The following is a 16,991-nucleotide window of genomic DNA, read 5'->3' on the forward strand; positions in this document are numbered from 1 at the left end:
CAGCACTTTGGGATGCCGAGGTGGGCAGATCACGTGGTCAAGAGAGCGAGACTATCCTGGTCAAGATGGTGACACCCCGTATCTACTAAAAATACAAAAATTAGCCGGGCATGGTGGCACATGTCTATAATCCCAGCTCCTTGGGAGGCTGAGGCAGAATTGCTTGAACCCAGGAGGCAGAGGTTGTAGTGAGTCGAGATCACGCCACTGCACTCCAGCCTGGAGACAGAGCAAGACTCTGTCTCAAAAAATAAATAAATAAATTGCCTAATGACACATTTTTCAGAGCATAGCCCCATCATTAAATGATGCATGACTGTAGGAGGGAAAATGAGTTCTGCCAATGAGAATACTTTATGGATGATCAAAGCAAGTATGATTCAAAAGAGAAAGCGTTTAGGTAAAATAATATTGATTAAATTCTTAAAAATTTTCTTTATGTAGTTTTGCTGGTGACTGGAGTACATTCAAACAAAGAAACAGCAAAGAAGATTAAAAGGCCCAAGTTCAGTAAGTAAAATCACAATTCCTTGCTGGCATAAGGCTTGTTTCTCCCACATGGAGGGTTATTATACTTGTTTTACATAATTTTTGTTTTGGTTTGGTTTTTGTCTCTATCTCAATTATTTCCACTTAGACTAATTAGTGATACTTATTAGTGATAAGTGTCTTATCCTGACCACATTCCAAAAAGCATTTGAGACAGGAGTCCTGACTTTAGGGTAAAAGATATGTAGTTCCCCTGCACTAGAAAAACTCAAAATGCACATACAAAGACCAGGCAAACCCAAGTCTCTATGACTAAGTAGAATAAGCTAGCCCTGACACTAAAATGCTGTCTCAGTTTCCCATACCAGAAAATGTAGTTTGGCTAATTCAAAGGTCTAGCAAACCTACCCACCTACCAACAGGCCCTGGGATCAGAAGGCGAATCTCACAAAAAAGCCCATGTGATTTTACACTCCATCAATGGAAGGAGAAAAAAAAAATTTCATTTTTGAGTGGAGTATCAGTTAAAATTAGATGACAGAAAATCTGGAATAAGGCCAGGGGCATTGGTTCACTCCTGTAATCCCAGCACTTTGAGAAGCCGAGGCAGGCAGATCACTCAAAATCAGGAGTTCGAGACCAACCTTACCAACATAGGGAAACCCTGTCTCTATTAAAAATTCAAAAATTACCTGGGCATGGTGGTGTGTGCCTATAATCCCAGCTACTAAAGAGGCTGAAGCATGAGAATCACTTGAACCTGGTAGACAAAGCTTCCAGTAAGCCCAGATCATACCACTGAACTCCAGCCTGAGCCACAGAGTGAGACTGTGTCTCAGAAAAAGAAAAAAGAAAGAAAAGAAAATCTGAAATAATAGATGCTTACTTAAGACTGCAGTTTCCTTCTCTCTCCGGGTCTTAGCTTTTATGGAAATTCTAGTCTCCAGGGACCCAGACTTCTGTCTTCTAATTCTGCCAATTCATTGCCCACAATGGCTGCTCAAGCTCCATTTATCATGTACACATTCCAGTCAGTAGTAAGGAATGAAGAAGGGCACATAATAGTGATGCAGGCTTTTTCTTCTCAGTCACTTTGCAAGCCAGGGACCCCCTAGCCAGTGGGTGATGCCTCACCTGGGCCTTGCTTGGCCACACTGGCATGCCCCAGCCCATCAGTGTTATGGCTTGTACCTGTGTTCAGCGGCTCCTGAGCTCTTGTACCATACCCAGGAAGAATGAGGATAAGCTGGACATTGAAGGGTGAGGAGGGCTGAGACGAATTTTATTGAGTGAGAGAACAGCTCTCAGAGAGGGGATGTGAGGGGTGGTTCCCCTACCAGAAGGCGTGAAAGTCCCTCATATGACTGGGTCTGGGGACTTTTATGGACTCAGAATGAGGAGTGGATGCTGATCGGTTTGTGAGTATGCAAAAAAGATTAAACTAAGATACCACTCAAAGGTGGGCAGGACAGTGTAGAAAACCAAATAGGGAAAGGGTAGGTGTATGTAAAATAGGTGAAGGGTAGGGATCCATCAGAGGAAAGCACACCAAACAGGAAGACAGGTTCTCAATCCAGTCTGAGGATTTAACTTGTAGCTTGGCTTTCAGGCTTTTAACTGTCTTCAGCTTGGAGACTGGGTTTCACCAGGGACCTGTCCGTATCTGCCTAGGCATTTGGCTACCTCCAAATAGCTCTCCAAATACTGCTCTCAATAGCTCCCTTTAAAAGTACATCCAAAAAATTCAATATAACCCCTCTCTTTAAGTACTATTGGCCAGCAGTAAGGGAGAGTGGGAAATGTCTTGATTTTAAACATCCACATCCGTTGCTAAAAGTAAGGGGTATTATTACTAGGAAAAAAGAGAGAATGGACATTGGTAAATAACTCACAGAAAAGACACAGATGGAAAACTCACACTCAAATAAATAAGCGCACTGTATATCTTTATTCAAATTTGTAGGCTTGATGAAGGCTTAAGTTAAAGTGTGTTTATAAAGAACCATAAAAAAAGGCTTTAGATATAGTCAATGTTCTGTGCTCTCCAAAACTGAAACTTTCTTTATAGGCATTAAATTTAGGTGCCTTGAAATCAGCCACATAGGAGAGATCCAAGATGGCTGATCGCTAGCAGCTCGGGATTGTAGCTCCCAGTGAAAGTGCAGAGAACGAGAGGATGCCACACTTTCAGATGAATTTTTGTTCCTCATGGATCAAGAGATTCCCAGCAGAGGAGCCCCATGGGTCGCCAGCATGACTCCTGCGGCCAGCGCGGCAGTTTTGCCAGAGCCTTAGCGCAGCGGTTCTTGGTGCAGAGTGAGCAGGACTGGATCCCCTTTTGGCCAACGTTTGGAGCTCCGGGAAGGCAGAGTTGCCTACTCAGCTGATTGAAGGATGGACTCAAGAAGGGAGCCAGACTGGAGATTCCCAGGCAGACAAGCACCATCAATCTTAAACACCGCTGTTTTGGCCGGCGCAGTGGATTGCTCAGATTTCAGTGCTGGGAATCAACAAGTTGGTTGTCCACTCAGAGACCTAATTAGAAAGTCGGTAATTACAAAGATGACAGATGGATAAATATATAATGAAGGGAAGAAACTAGCCTAAAAAGGCAGAGAATACCCAAAATCAGAACGCCTCTCCCTCTACAGGGGATCACAGTTCCTCATCAGCAACGGAACAAGGCCTGATGGAGAACGAGTGCGTTCCATTAACAGAAGTAGGCTTCAAAAGGTGGATGATAAGAAACTTCTGTGAATTAAAAGAACTTGTTCTAACCCAATGCAAAGAAACTAAGAACTTTGAAAAAAGGTTTGACAAAATGCTAATGAGAATAGACAATTTAGAGAGGAATATAAGTGAATTAATGGAGCTGAAAAACACAATACAAGAACTTCGCGAAGCATGCACAAGTTTTAACAGTCGAATTGATCAAGCAGAAGAAAGGATATCAGAGGTCGAAGACCAACTTAATGAAATACAACGAGAAGACAAGATTAGAGAAAAAAGGATAAAAAGGAATGAGCGAAGTCTCCAAGAAATATGGGACTATGTGAAAAGACCTAATCTACGTTTGATAGGTGTATCTGAATGTGACAAAGAGAATGAATCCAAGTTGGAAAATACTCTTCAGGATATTATTCAGGAAAACTTTCCCAACCTAGTAACATAGAACAATATTCAACTCCAGGTAATACAGAGAACACCACAAAGATATTCCTCAAGAAGACCAATCCCAAGGCACATAATCGTCAGATTCATTAGGGTTGAAATGAAGGAAAAAATACTAAGGGCAGCCAGAGAGAAAGGTCAGGTTACCCACAAAGGGAAGCCTATCAGACTTACAGCAGATCTCTCAGCAGAAACCCTACAAGCCAGAAAAGAGTGGGGGCAAATATTCAACACTTTAAAGAAAAGAACTTTCAACCCAGAATTTCATATCCAGCCAAACTAAGCTTTACAAGCGAAGGAAAAATAAAATCTTTTGTGAACAAGCAAGTACTTAGAGATTTCACCACCACCAGGCCTGCTTTACAAGAGCTTCTGAAAGAAGCACTACACATATAAAGGAACAACCAGTATCAGCCTTTCCAAAAATATATCAAAAAGTAAAGAACATCAACATAATGAAGAATTTACACCAACTAACGGGCAAAGCAGCCAGCTAGCATCAAATGGCAGTATTAAACTCATATATATTATTATTCAAATTGGATAAAAAGCCAAAACCCATCGGTATGCTGCATCCAGACCCATCTCACATGCAATGATACACAAAGACTCAACAAAGGGATGGAGGAAGATTTACTAACCAAACAGAGAGCAAAAATAAATAAATAAATAAAAAGCAGGAGTTGCAATTCTCACCTCTGATAAAATAGACTTTAAAGCAACAAAGATCAAAAGAGGCAAAGAAGGACTACGTAATGGTAAAAGGATCAATGCAACAAGAAGAGCTCACGATCCTAAATATATACACACCTAATACAGGAGCACCCAGATACTAAGACAAGCTACTTATAAAGAGACTTAGACTCCCACACAGTAATAGTGGGAGACTGTAACATCACATTGTCAATATTAGACAGATCAACGAGACAGAAAATTAACAAGGATATCCAGAACTTGAACTCAGACCCGGAACAAGTAAATTTAATAAACATTTATAGAACTCTCCACTTCAAATACACAAAACATACATTCTTATCAGTACCACATCACACCTATTCCAAAAGTGACTACATAATTGGAAGTAAATCACTCCTCAGTAATTGCACAGCATTTCATAGGTTTAAATAAAATATTGGTTGGCTGCTTGTTTGTTATTTTCTTCCCTTATTCCTTCCTGTCTCCATTGTTAAGCATAATTATTGGCATAAAAGAGGTTTTCAATACCCATTTCTAGATTGCATTCTAGCCTGGGCAATAAAGCAATACTCCTGTTCTCTCTCCCTCTTTCTCTTCCTTTTTCTTCCTCTCCTTCATTCTTTTTTCTTTCTCTTTCTTTCTTCCTTAAAAAAGAAAGAAAAAGAAAGAAAGAAATCAGCCACATTAATCATTTGAAATAAAAGAAAGATTTGCTTCACACAGCCTCCTTTTTTCTTCTGCTCTTTTAAACCTTCCATGTGAGATTTCCTGTTGAAATGAGACCTAAAGGGCAACCATCCACAGCCTGCTAGTCTGCAATACTAAAAAGGAATCAGTTGTTTATTTATTTCTGTCAGGACCAAGAGCCAAGAGGACTGGCCCTGAGGCAGATGTGTGTTCCAAACAATGATTAGGTTAATATGGAGACAAATGCACGCCCAAGTGTGAATTCCTTTGGGCTGTTTCCAGTATCTTCATTAACTCACATACAAAAATCATAAAAGGTTCCATGATTACCATGACAACAGTTTGCAGTGACTATGAAAGTCTGTGCTAAATGACCCATGGGCAAACCTCTTTGAGAGATCTCGAATGGATTGAATTTCTGATATGCTAAATTCTAGCCTTATTCTCAAAATCTCCCTAGTGATTCAGCACATTGGAATCAATAAATGCACGAGGTCTCTTCTCTAATTAGGAACTCTGGCACAATTATTAAATAGGGGAAAAAAAAGATACAATCAAGGTAATTGGATATTCCCAAACCAAGGAGATATCTGATTCTTGACCTCCAGAGTATTCTCAAATCATAGTCTATAGCTTGAGGCCAAAGTCATTTTCTTTTTTTTTTTTTTCCTGTTCAACATTGTCGGTCTGCTGCTGGGGGAAGTGACTGATGGCAAAGAAGGCACATTATTCATACATTTGATAAGTATTTATTGGGTGCTAGCCAAGTACCAGGCACTGTGTTAGACACCCATAAACAACAGCAATCCATACTCAAGCTATGCCTTCACAGAGCTCATCATCTAGGATGGACAAAAGACAAGTCAACAGGCAATGACAGTGTCCTATATAAGTGCTAGGACTAGAGGAGCTAAAGGTACTCAGAGAATAAGGAAAAGAAGTTGTATATCTGGGAGGGCTTCCTGGAGGAAATGACACACACTGATTCTGAAGGCTAAATAGGGATTGGCCAGGCAAAGATGAGGAGAAAAGAGTATAATAAGCAGAGAGAACACATCATGCCCAAGGCCTGAAGAGTAGAAAGAGCTAAAAAGAGGTTCAACATACAGAAATAGAGAGTAGAAGGTGAATGTGTTGAGGAAAAAGATGAAAAGCAAGCAGACACCAGATGGTGAAGAGCTTTACTGATGTGTTCAGGGGATCTGGACTTCATCGAGAGGGCAATGGAAAGTATCTTCATGAGCGTTATTTTGGTTGCAATTAGCAGAAATCCAAGGCCAATCTGCTTAAGCAAAAAGAGGGATTTGGGCAGGACCTGGGGTAGCTCACAGAACCCAAGGCAGGAAATGCAGCTGGAACTTCCTCGGGTTGGACCGCAGATGGAAAGGCCTCAGGAACCAGCGCCCCTGCTTTTCTCTGTGCATCTGCCCCCCACCCCCCCAACCCCCATCCTTGTCTCTCAGTCGTGGTCCCAAATTCCTGAGAGAGAGAATCTAATTGCATCAGGCTAAGCTGGCTGGGGGTCCACCCCTATAAAAGAAGCATGGTCCTCAGAGAATAGTAAAGTGTTAAGGAAGGTGGTGTTAGGGAAATGAAACGATCCTGCCAACATTATCAACAACTCCTTTGTAGAAATATTTGAAGATACGAAGAGGAAAGAGAGAACACAATTTGTGAGTGAGCATTACAGATTTACATGCATATATATAGTATGAAAGTGGACAGAATTTCACACAAGTTTATATAGTAAGCTGGAAGACAGACAATTACAATATCTCTTGCCGCTCTGGAGGTGAGTACTTGCCGATTCTTACAGAAGGCCAGAGCCCTCACATTGTAAAATCAAAAGGCTGGCCTCTTATGTCTTTCGTCTTTAAGAAAACATCCTAAGAGGACAGGGTGGTGGTGGGCAGTGGGCTTCTCTCCTCTTCACTAAACAAAGCTTGATCATCTAACTGTTAGCATTGATGCCTCAAAAAATTTCTTACAGGATGCTACTGGAGAGTTTTAAATAGAAGGTGAAGTGATAAAAGCAGGGCTTTAAACAAATCACTTTAGCTTTAATGTGAGATTGCACTAGGTGAGTGGTCCTCAATGTGTGGCTCCTGGACCGGCAGCATCGGCATCACCCAGGACCTTTTGTCTCAAGCAGCCCAGACTTCCTGAGTCAGAAACTGCAGGGGTAGGCCCAGCAATCTGTGCTTTAACCAGCTCTCCAGGTGATTCTGACGACTTGTAAAATGTGATAAACAGCACTAGAGAGAGAAGCAAGATGAGGGCTTCTTGCAGATATGAATGCGAAATCATTTAGGTAGGTTCCCTTTACTGCCCTCCAACCTCTCTTTTAGAGGCCCTCAGTTTTCACCAGTGTTTTTTCAAGACTCACAATCTTCACAACCCAGAAGTTTTAAGTCAAATAACAAGGAGAAGGTAATTTGGTATGTCAGTCAGTGAGTAATTTCCTGACCCCTCCTAGACAGAGGACACTGTCCTAGAGTCTTGAGGATCTAGTACCTGAGGCACAGTGACACTAGTTGGCAGGGCTGGATTTGAAACTCAGGGCTGGGGGAGGTTCAACCCCTGATGTTTCCCCAGTGGCCTCCTCTCAAGCTGGGTGGGACTAAAGAAAGAATGAGGTGTCTGTTGCCTGGGAGCGGATGAGGGTGTTGCATAATCAAAGCCTGGCCAAATAGAAAGTAGAAGACATACAGGAAAAATGAGAGGAGAAGCATAACTGTCTTCCTTGGGCTTGGCTTGAAAACATCTGCCATTCTAGTATACCTATTCTCCCTACTCATAAGGTTCCCACTGATGTTGGTAGTTATCTCTTTCTCTCCTCTTTACTTTCCTTTCTTTTTCACCTCTTTGTCTTTTCATCCCCTTTTCCTTCTTTGCATTTCTTTGGCCTGTCCATGGCCTCCAGTGCCCCTCATGGATATTGCTTAGCACCACTGGGGGAGCCCTTTGGACCAAGAAGGTAATACTTAAGAACATGTTGAAAATAATCTGGGATGGGGGTCTTACAAAGAAGAAAAGCAAATATATTTTTTAAAATTGGATGGATTCTCATAGCTCTACTCCATAAACCCACAGGCCCATTCATTCCAAGCTAATATTTTGCTTTTATGTGCTCAGTTGTATTGGGTACAATTTTATCCCACCATATTTGGCTTATCACATTATTTTCTAAATCAAATTAAGTCTGACTCCAAACTGCCAATTGCTGGGGTGAGGGGTGGAATTCAAATTCCTGATTACAATGGCTTCCTCCCTCTCTGCTCCAGCAGAGAGGGCTTGTGCAGGCTTGTGCAGTCTAGAAGATTCAGGATGGTCCCTCAGCTACTCAGCGTCCAAGTCCATGTTATCTCTGGGAGGTGGGCAGCTCCACTGTTTCTTGGATGCTGGGATGTTGGCAGAGGTGGGGAAGCCCTGTACCTAAATCTCCATCTCAAGGTGCATCGCACCAGGTTCTGCCCTGAGGTGGTACTCCTGAAAGCAGCAGCTAGGGCAAGGGGATATTTCCTTTACCGGAACCCATTTGGGCACTCCCACCTTCCCAGTCTTAGAAGATCATTGTGTCTCCATTACTTTTTGGGCTGAACAAGCCCAATGCCCTGAAACAATGGGAATTTGGAGAGTCTACTTTTCAAAGCCTGGAGAGAGTGTTGTCTTCATGACACACTGCCCTCTCTCCTGCAACCTTGAGATCCAGAGGTAGGAAAATATGAGCCTGTCTATCTTCTTAGAATAGTAAAAGGGAAAAAATGCAATGGGAAGAACATAAGTTAATGACTTAATAAATTAATGGGCTGTTTAATCCAAGGTAAAGTTTACCTTACTGCACTAATGAGTATTTTATCACTTTATTTTTAGAGGTGACATTTTCAAGGCTCTCATTTTCCTGATAAGTCTTAGAGCCATACATCTAACCTTAGCCAGAGGCACCTTAGTGATAGGTTTAGTCAGCATAAACCTACTCAAGCAGTTTCTAACAAATTACCAAAATGTGGCTGCATTTTTCTTGATTGTTTAAGGCTACAGATAAAGATTGAAGGGCTTAGATCTGTTCATAACACACTTCTCCTAAGGCAGTCATAATACCTTATACATTTCATTTTAAGGATTAATTTCATTTATGTGTAGGTTACACAGTCAAAAAAGGCCTACTCTTTAACTTATGAGCCTTTCAGTCCATACTGTAATAAACACATCATATATTTTCACATAAATTATGTCCACCAGACTCTAGAACAATTCCTGCCTGGCAGAGTGTCTGTGCTAGAGGGAGAAAAGCTTTCAAGTTGTAAAAGCTCATCAATGGCTTTTTCAAACATAATGAAGCTGCAGAAGAGCCCCAGAAGCAATGGCCTTAGTCCAAAGTACCGTCAGGTGAGATCATATTATGCAGATAGGAGCCACTGATAATTCCACGCAGCGGGTTACTGGCTGCCCATCCTGCAAAGTCTGTGACCTCAGTAAGCATCCATCTTGTATAAGACAAAAACAAAAGTATGCAAAGGAAGACCTTGCTGGACCCAACCCCTATCCCAAACACACACTCAGAACTAGGTTAGATACCTCCTGTGTGCACTGCACTTTTTCCATCAAGTACAGATACTGCTTGACTTACAATGGGGTTGTGTTCCAATAAGCCCATAGTAAGTCAAAAATGCATTTCATACCCTGAAAAACCTTTCATAAAGTCAAAAATCGTAAGTTAAACCATTGAAAATCAGGGACTCTCAGTATTTACCACATATTACAGTCTGTCTTCCCAGCAAGACCAAAAGTACCATGAAGATCCAATTGGTACTCATTAGGGAATTGTTGGATGTACAGACAAATGAACAACAAAACAAAAGCCACTATAAAATAAAGCAGAATGCAGTAAATTCTATAGGAGAATAACAAACAAGGAGTCTACAGGAGGAATCCTATTGGTCTTATGAAAGAATATTAAAGATAAGACCTGAAAAATAAGTGAATTTTTACAGACAGAGGTTGGAAAAGGGCTTTCCAGGCTGACTAAGCACAGATACCATGGGGAGCAAGTGAAGGATGAGATCCGGAAGCAGTGAATGGCATGGTTGGGTTTAAGTGTTGAGGAATCATGGAAATGCAGCTAGAAGGTGGGTTAGGACCCACCAGGCAATGCCAATCTGAGACTTTTTTTCTTCATCATTCACTAGAGGGCGGGGACTCCTGAGAGTTTTCTAAGCAGGAAATTTACAGGATGAAGGCAACAATCAGTGACATAAACAAGATATTCTCCACAGGCAGTAAAGCTATGTTCTGAAATATTTCCATTTACACTGGAGTCTGTTGAAATAGACTTAATTTGGGGTGAAATGCACAACATGTAATTCACATAGTTCTCTCCAATGAATTAATCCTAATACCTTGTAAGGCATGGAAAAATTTTTGCAATCAACCTTGAAAAGTAGATGATTCCTGAACCTATTGCCTTGGGCATGAAGAGGTCATTGTTCTGGGACTTAGTTACTTAGTGCATTGGACACTGATGAAGAGAAATACAGCTCCACGGGTGTAAGATTTGGTATATAGCATGCACACAGCTTCTTGGGTACGTTTATGTGTAGCAACTTGTAAGTAATCTCCGGTGTTTGCTTGCTTCTTAGACACCTGGCACCAACACCAGTGTGTTCTCCACACTGATTGGTATGGGGGCTCTTTCTCAGACCATGAAAAAGGAAGAGGATTAACTTTCTAGCCCTTCTTCTGGTATGTGGGTGAGAAAGAAGGCAGAGACTCTCTGTGTTACAGATTTTTAGTTGAGTAGACTCTACCATGGCAATTCTCAATAACAGGAAACAATACATGGAAAATTACACTAGAAGGGTTACTTTGCAGGTATTTGGGGTAGATGCACAGATGCATGCATGTATTCACATACACACACACATGCACACATACACACAACCTATTTGCCAGATATATACTGCATTCACCCACTAGTGGTGGTCAGTAATCTTCGAGTTCAGAAAAGCCTGTAAGATTAGACACAAGAAGCGCAGTTTAACTTCTTCCCTTCAGTCATGGAAGAGGCAACCAGGTCGAGCTGATAAAGCTGTGGGTTTATAGGCCTGAGTTCAGATCTTAGTTCTGCCAGTTGGTATCTGAGCTTAAATAAATTAACTTGCCTCTCTGAAAAATGAGGACAAATGCCTTTTTAGGGTTTTGTAAGGACCACGTGAAAGAACCTGTATTTGTAAACTAAATATGTATTTTTAGAGACACAAACTTCTGCAGCTTCCCCAAAACTGTGTTGCCACAGGCCAGTTACCTTCTGTCATCCAATCACTCCATTCATTCATTTATTCATTCAGCAGGCATTCTCTTGAACAGCAATGAATAAAACAGACAAAAGTCCCTGCCCTCATGAAGTTTATATTCTAGTAGACGAATGAAGATGTAACTGGAACTGGGACCTGAAAGGTAGTAACATTCAAAAAGATGAAAGGAAAAGGCATTCAGATGTGAAAAATGATTCAAGCTAAGTTTGCAAAACAGCACACATTTAGAAAGCGGAGACTTTATTGGCAAGTATTGGCAAGCCCAGACGTTCCGTGGAAGAAACTGTGGGAAGGCCTTAAGGATTCTGGAATTTTTCCTAATGGCAGCAAAAACCTACTGACGGTTTTTGAGCAAAGATTCAATGTGATCAAAGACTGCTTAAGAAAAATGGGTAAGAATGCTTTGCAAAAGAAGGCACTACAAAGGAAGAATTAAAATGACCTAGATGTCAGGATCAGGGAGAACAATGCATTCATCTTCAAATTAATGATATTTTTATTTCATTAAACTAAGAACTTTTTGCATGATTCTCTTAAAAATGAGATTTTACTCTAGTTGAATATCACAGTCCAACAAAAGTGACTTTAATATTAAAAGTTTTCATGCATAAGTGTTTTTTATGTTACAATTCTTCATTAAAAAATATTAAAAATAATCATTCTTCCTTATTAACAGACACGAGGCAGGCTTACAATGATTGCTTGTTGATAAGGAAACGTGTTTTCCAGAAGCAATGTGGCTTGCCTGGGATCACTGAAAAGTTGAGCGGCAAAATAAGGAATCTACAGTTTGCTTTGGCCTACTACATAATTGGCTTATTGTATGTGTCATCATCTAATAATCACATTAGCCTAGGCAGGAGATGCAACCAATAGGAGAAACATTTGCAGTTCTTACTCTCAGATTCCAATTTTATGCTAAACATTGACTCAGACAGTACCAGTTTTCTGTTCTGAGATGAGACCTTTTGCCCAGTAACCCTTGTGAGATCACTACAACAGACACATGAACCTCAGTGACCAGCATCTAAAGGTAATCCTAGAGTTCAATCTGATTTGCAAGTGGTTCTCCTTTCCCTGTGGCTAGTTCCAAGGGGGTTTGGGAAGGAACCCTTGGCAGATATTGAGATGCTCTAATGTGATTTCTGATAAGAAAGTGAGAATGTCTATGAGAAGGCAAGATTATCTTAAGGAGTCATACGAGAAAGTGGGTGGGGGCATGAAGGGAGAAGCCGGGCAGGTGGCCAAGCAACAGGTTTCTGTACAAAGGTTCCACTGAAGAGTTCTGAAAAGAACTTAACAAATAATTTCTCACCTGAGGTTAGCTGTGGGGACACAGCATTCCCCTCTGACTGTTTTGGCATTTGCCAAATATCTTCCTGCTCCCTTTAGACCTAAGAATGATACTTCTTGAGCTGCCTTAATTTTAACTTGTCTTTTTAAGGAAATCTGATTTTCTGCACTTTTAGGATCAAACTCAGAGAAGGGGAAAGGGAGATATGAATAAATCTTAACAACAAGGAAAGAGAGACAAAAGATAAGCTGCAAGCATTGAATAGTTCAAAGTCATTTAGAGGAAAGGCCAAGATTCATTTCATTTGGACCTTAAGTGAAGAGGTGGAAGGTTCTTTGACTATTACAAGAAAACAGACTACCTCACAAATAACTGGGAAAACACTGTAAAGAAACAAACCATAGTTTCCATATACTTAAAGAGGAGCTGCCAGAAAGATGCAAATGCCTGCTTTTTCCTGGCTGAACACAGACATTACACTTTTTAATAATTTTGGCAATCACTCTGCAAAATTTAACTAGTTCACTCTCTCTGGCTTAATTTTCTGTACAAATTTAACAAATACTTTATCTTGAGCCACACTTTGACACTGCTCCCTGTTTTTCCAAAGTGCATGAGCACATGTGCTTGATTTCATTTGTTTCCCCCTGTGAGACAAATTAGTGAGTTAATCTACCAATTTTACTAACCTGGTTAGGTACAGATAAAGCAGATCTTATTTAAGGTACTTCTCTGGGCTTTGTAGGAAAAAAAAAAAAGACAAACAAGCAAACAAAAAACAAATGCCCTCTTAAAAAAAGAAGGGAAAATTGACTAGCAGAAAGTAAAATGTGACATTTTCCCTTGTCTTTTAAACCAATTATTTCACAGAAAATTCTATTGCATGTAATATGTGTACCCTGAAGTCTTTCAACAGGTTTGCTCATTGTCTAATACTCATGCAATAAGCTTCCAGATAGACTCATTTACGCAACCCCAAAAGATTTGGTTGGCCTGACAGGAGATTCAAAATCTCAGAGTACCAAGAGTCACATCAAAATTTAATCTCAGTGCACACAGTTGGTTACCTCCTATTTCAAAGAACTAAGAACAAAGAAGAAATCTATCATTTTCTTTACCTCTAAGGGAGGAGATGCATTTGGGAGTCAGGAAGTGATCTGGAGAGTTGAACACACAGTTACATCCAGGAATCAAACAATTCGCTAATTTGAAGAGAGACCACGCTGGCGTCTTCATCCCAAAATTTGCCTTTAAAAAATACTCTAAGACTCAAAATAGTAAACGTAGCCTTGAGTATCAGAGTTTAAAAGGATGAAAGGTAAAAAGAAAATAGCCGGTGAAGAGGCAAACTTTGATGGGAAGAGTGAAACCACAAAATTGTTTTAAGCACAGTGCTCTACTTCTTAATGTAAACCACAAATTGCTTAAGCCTGTGATCAGACTCAACCCCTTAGTTCCCAGGAGAAGTTCCCTGTTGCCCCAGCCCTGAGTAACAAAGATGGTCTGGGATGGGTTTTTAAGAAAAGAGCAGAAAACTTCAGTTTTCCCTCCAGCCTGAATGAAATGCAGTTCTCCTCATTAAGGTACACAAGGGTTAAAAAGAGTATGCTTTTTAGATACAGCTGGAAGCCATTAGCAACTCTGAGACCATCTCAGGAACCCAGTTAGAGGGTGGGTGGCCTGGCAGAGCTGCTGGATCCAAGGGTCTGTGGATTACAGACTCAGCATTGGAAGGGGTTTTATTCTACCTCTCACCCAATGTAGAAATCCTCTCTATAACTGTTCAGTCTCCACTTGCATACTTCTACCAATAGCACACTCACTGCTTCCTCAGGCAGCTCTCTCCTTCACGGACAACTTCAATTCCTAGAAAGTTCTTCTTGGCAAAATTTGCCTCTATAGAAAGTCTGTTCTTTAAGTTCTAGCTCAACCTCTGACATCACAGCACACAGCAATCCTACTTGTGAAGATAACTATCAGCTGCCTCCAATTCTTGCCTCCTCATGCCCAAATGACCCATTTCTACAAACCATCCCTTGCATTTGGTAGTTTCCAGACCATTCCCAAGCCTGCTGCCTCTTTGGACTGCGTTAATGTTTTAGAGTCCCTTCTGAAGAATGGGGCTCAGAACTGCATACATTCCCAGATCAAAGGGCACCAGTAAAGTGTCCTCCAGGGGACCTTTTCCTTCAGGAGTGTCCTGTCCTGCCATTGACTCAAGATAACATTTCTGGCCACTGGAGGTGGGTGGCCTTTTCTCAGCATTCTCTGCTTTGTGAATTGATTATTTGAATAAGCACAGGAATCAGCCTTTTGTTTTTCTTCTCAGCAGATTAAATGCAATGGATGGTCATTGTAGTACTTTGGATCTGGGAAATGTCCTAATTACATCTTTGCTTTCATTATAGGGAGGGGATGTAGAGTCAGCCCAGGCTCTGGCTTTTAGAGATTAAGTAAATCAATAGTTAAGACCTAACAAAGCCACTCCATAGATACACTAATAGCACAAGGTGTAATTTTAACCCCATTTTGTATTCCCAGCTGTGCCTCAGATCAACTGCGATGTCAAAGCCGGAAAGATCATCAATCCTGAGTTCATTGTAAAATGTCCAGCAGGATGCCAAGACCCCAAATACCATGTTTATGGCACTGACGTGTACGCGTCCTACTCCAGCGTGTGCGGTGCTGCCGTACACAGGTGAGTGGCTCTGAGCTACTTAATAACTCACTAGCAATCAGGGTATTGGCAGGGAGCCCTCATGCAGGGTTGCCATATTTAGCAGCAAAAATATACAAATATTTTTTAGCTCAAAATTTAATCTTCATTAAAAACATATTTTTATGGATATAGAAGTCTAGCCAACAGTTATTTTTTCTTCTTTCATTAAGCACTTTATGCTTCATTGTCTCGCATAGTTTCAGATGAGAAATCTGTATTCACTTTTTATCTTTGTTCCTCTATACGTAATATGTCGTTTTTCCTTTGGTTACTTTTAAGATTTTCTCTTTATCATTTGTTTTCAAAAATGTGGTTATAATATGCTCTTGTGGAGTTTTCCTTGTTATCCTGATTGAGAGTCACAGAGCTTATATATTTCATCAAATTTGAGGATTTTAAGCCATTGTCTCCAAATATTCTTGTTTACCCTTGCCCCAGCCTCTCCTTCGGGAACTTTATGGTACACTACTTCAAACTATCCCACAGGTCACTGAGACACTGGTCTTTAAAAAAAAAAAACTTTTATGTTAGATTCCAGGGGTACATGTATGTGCAGGTTTGTTACAAAGGTATACTACATGCTGCTGGGGTTTGGAGCACAACTGAACCCATCACCCAGGAAGTGAGCATAGTACCAAATAGGTAGCTTTTCAGGCTTTGCTTCCCTCCCTCCCCCTTCTATTCCCTAGTGTCTGTTGTTCCCATCTTTGCATCCATGAGTACCCCATGCTTAGCTCCCCCTTATAAGTTAGAACATGCAACATCTCGTGTTCTGTCTCTGCATTAGTTCACTTAGGATAATGACCTCCAGCTGCATTCATGTTGCTGCAAAGGACATCACTTTGTTCTTTTTTATAGTTGATAGTATTCCATGGTGTATATGTACCACATTTTCTTTATCCAATCCACCATTGAGGCACCTCAGTTGGTTCCATGTCTGCTATCGTGAATAGTGCTGCAACGAACATACTGGTGCATGTGGCTTTTTGGTAGGATTTATTTTCCTTTTGGAATATACCCAGCAATGGGTATATATAGTCAGCAATGGGATTGCTGGGTCAAATAGTTGTTCATTAGTTCTTTGAGAAATCTCCTAACTGCTCTCCACATTGGCCGAACTAATTTACATTCCCACGAACAATGTATAAGCACTCCCTTTTCTCTGCAGCTCACCAACATCTATTATTATTCTGGCTTTTTAACAAAAGTCATTCTGACTGGTGTAAGGTGGTATCTTATTTTGGTTTTGATTTGCATTTCTCTAATTATTAGTGATAATGAGTGTTTTTCCATGTTTCTTGGCTACTTGTATATTTTCTTTTGAGAAGTGTCTGTTCATATCCTTTGCCCATTTTTTAAGGTGGTTATTTGTTTTTAGCTTGTTAGATTGTTTAAGTCCCTTATAGATTCTGGATTTTAGACCTCTGTTGAATGCATAGTTTGCAAATATTTTCTCTCATTCTATAGGCTGTCTGTTTACTTCACTGATAGGTTCTTCTGCTGTGCAGAGCTCTTTAGTTTAATTAGGTCCCGCTCATCAATTTTTGTTTTTGTTGCAATTGGTTTTGAGGACTTAGACACAAATTATTTGCCAAGACCTAATGCCGAGAAGGGTATTTCC

General features: G+C 40.6%; 1 protein-coding gene across 4 annotated transcripts in view; it reads left to right on the plus strand.

Moving 5' to 3' along the window:
- The window catches only part of VIT (vitrin), a 123,576-nt gene that overhangs the window by 37,010 nt on the left and 69,575 nt on the right, over window positions 1-16,991 (plus strand). For 3 of the 4 annotated variants that reach the window (XM_021674417.2, XM_064363995.1, XM_064363997.1), the window contains exons 3-4: window positions 445-510; window positions 15,193-15,349. In XM_021674417.2, the coding sequence (XP_021530092.2) occupies window positions 445-510; window positions 15,193-15,349 (223 nt within the window). The remainder of the gene's footprint in view (window positions 1-444; window positions 511-15,192; window positions 15,350-16,991) is intronic. The other variant, XM_064363996.1, reaches the window with a different exon arrangement.

Source organism: Aotus nancymaae, unplaced genomic scaffold (assembly GCF_030222135.1).
Source record: "Aotus nancymaae isolate 86718 unplaced genomic scaffold, 86718_ANA_hifiasm-v0.15.2.pri h1tg000057l, whole genome shotgun sequence".
In the NCBI taxonomy this organism is placed as follows: domain Eukaryota; kingdom Metazoa; phylum Chordata; class Mammalia; order Primates; family Aotidae; genus Aotus; species Aotus nancymaae.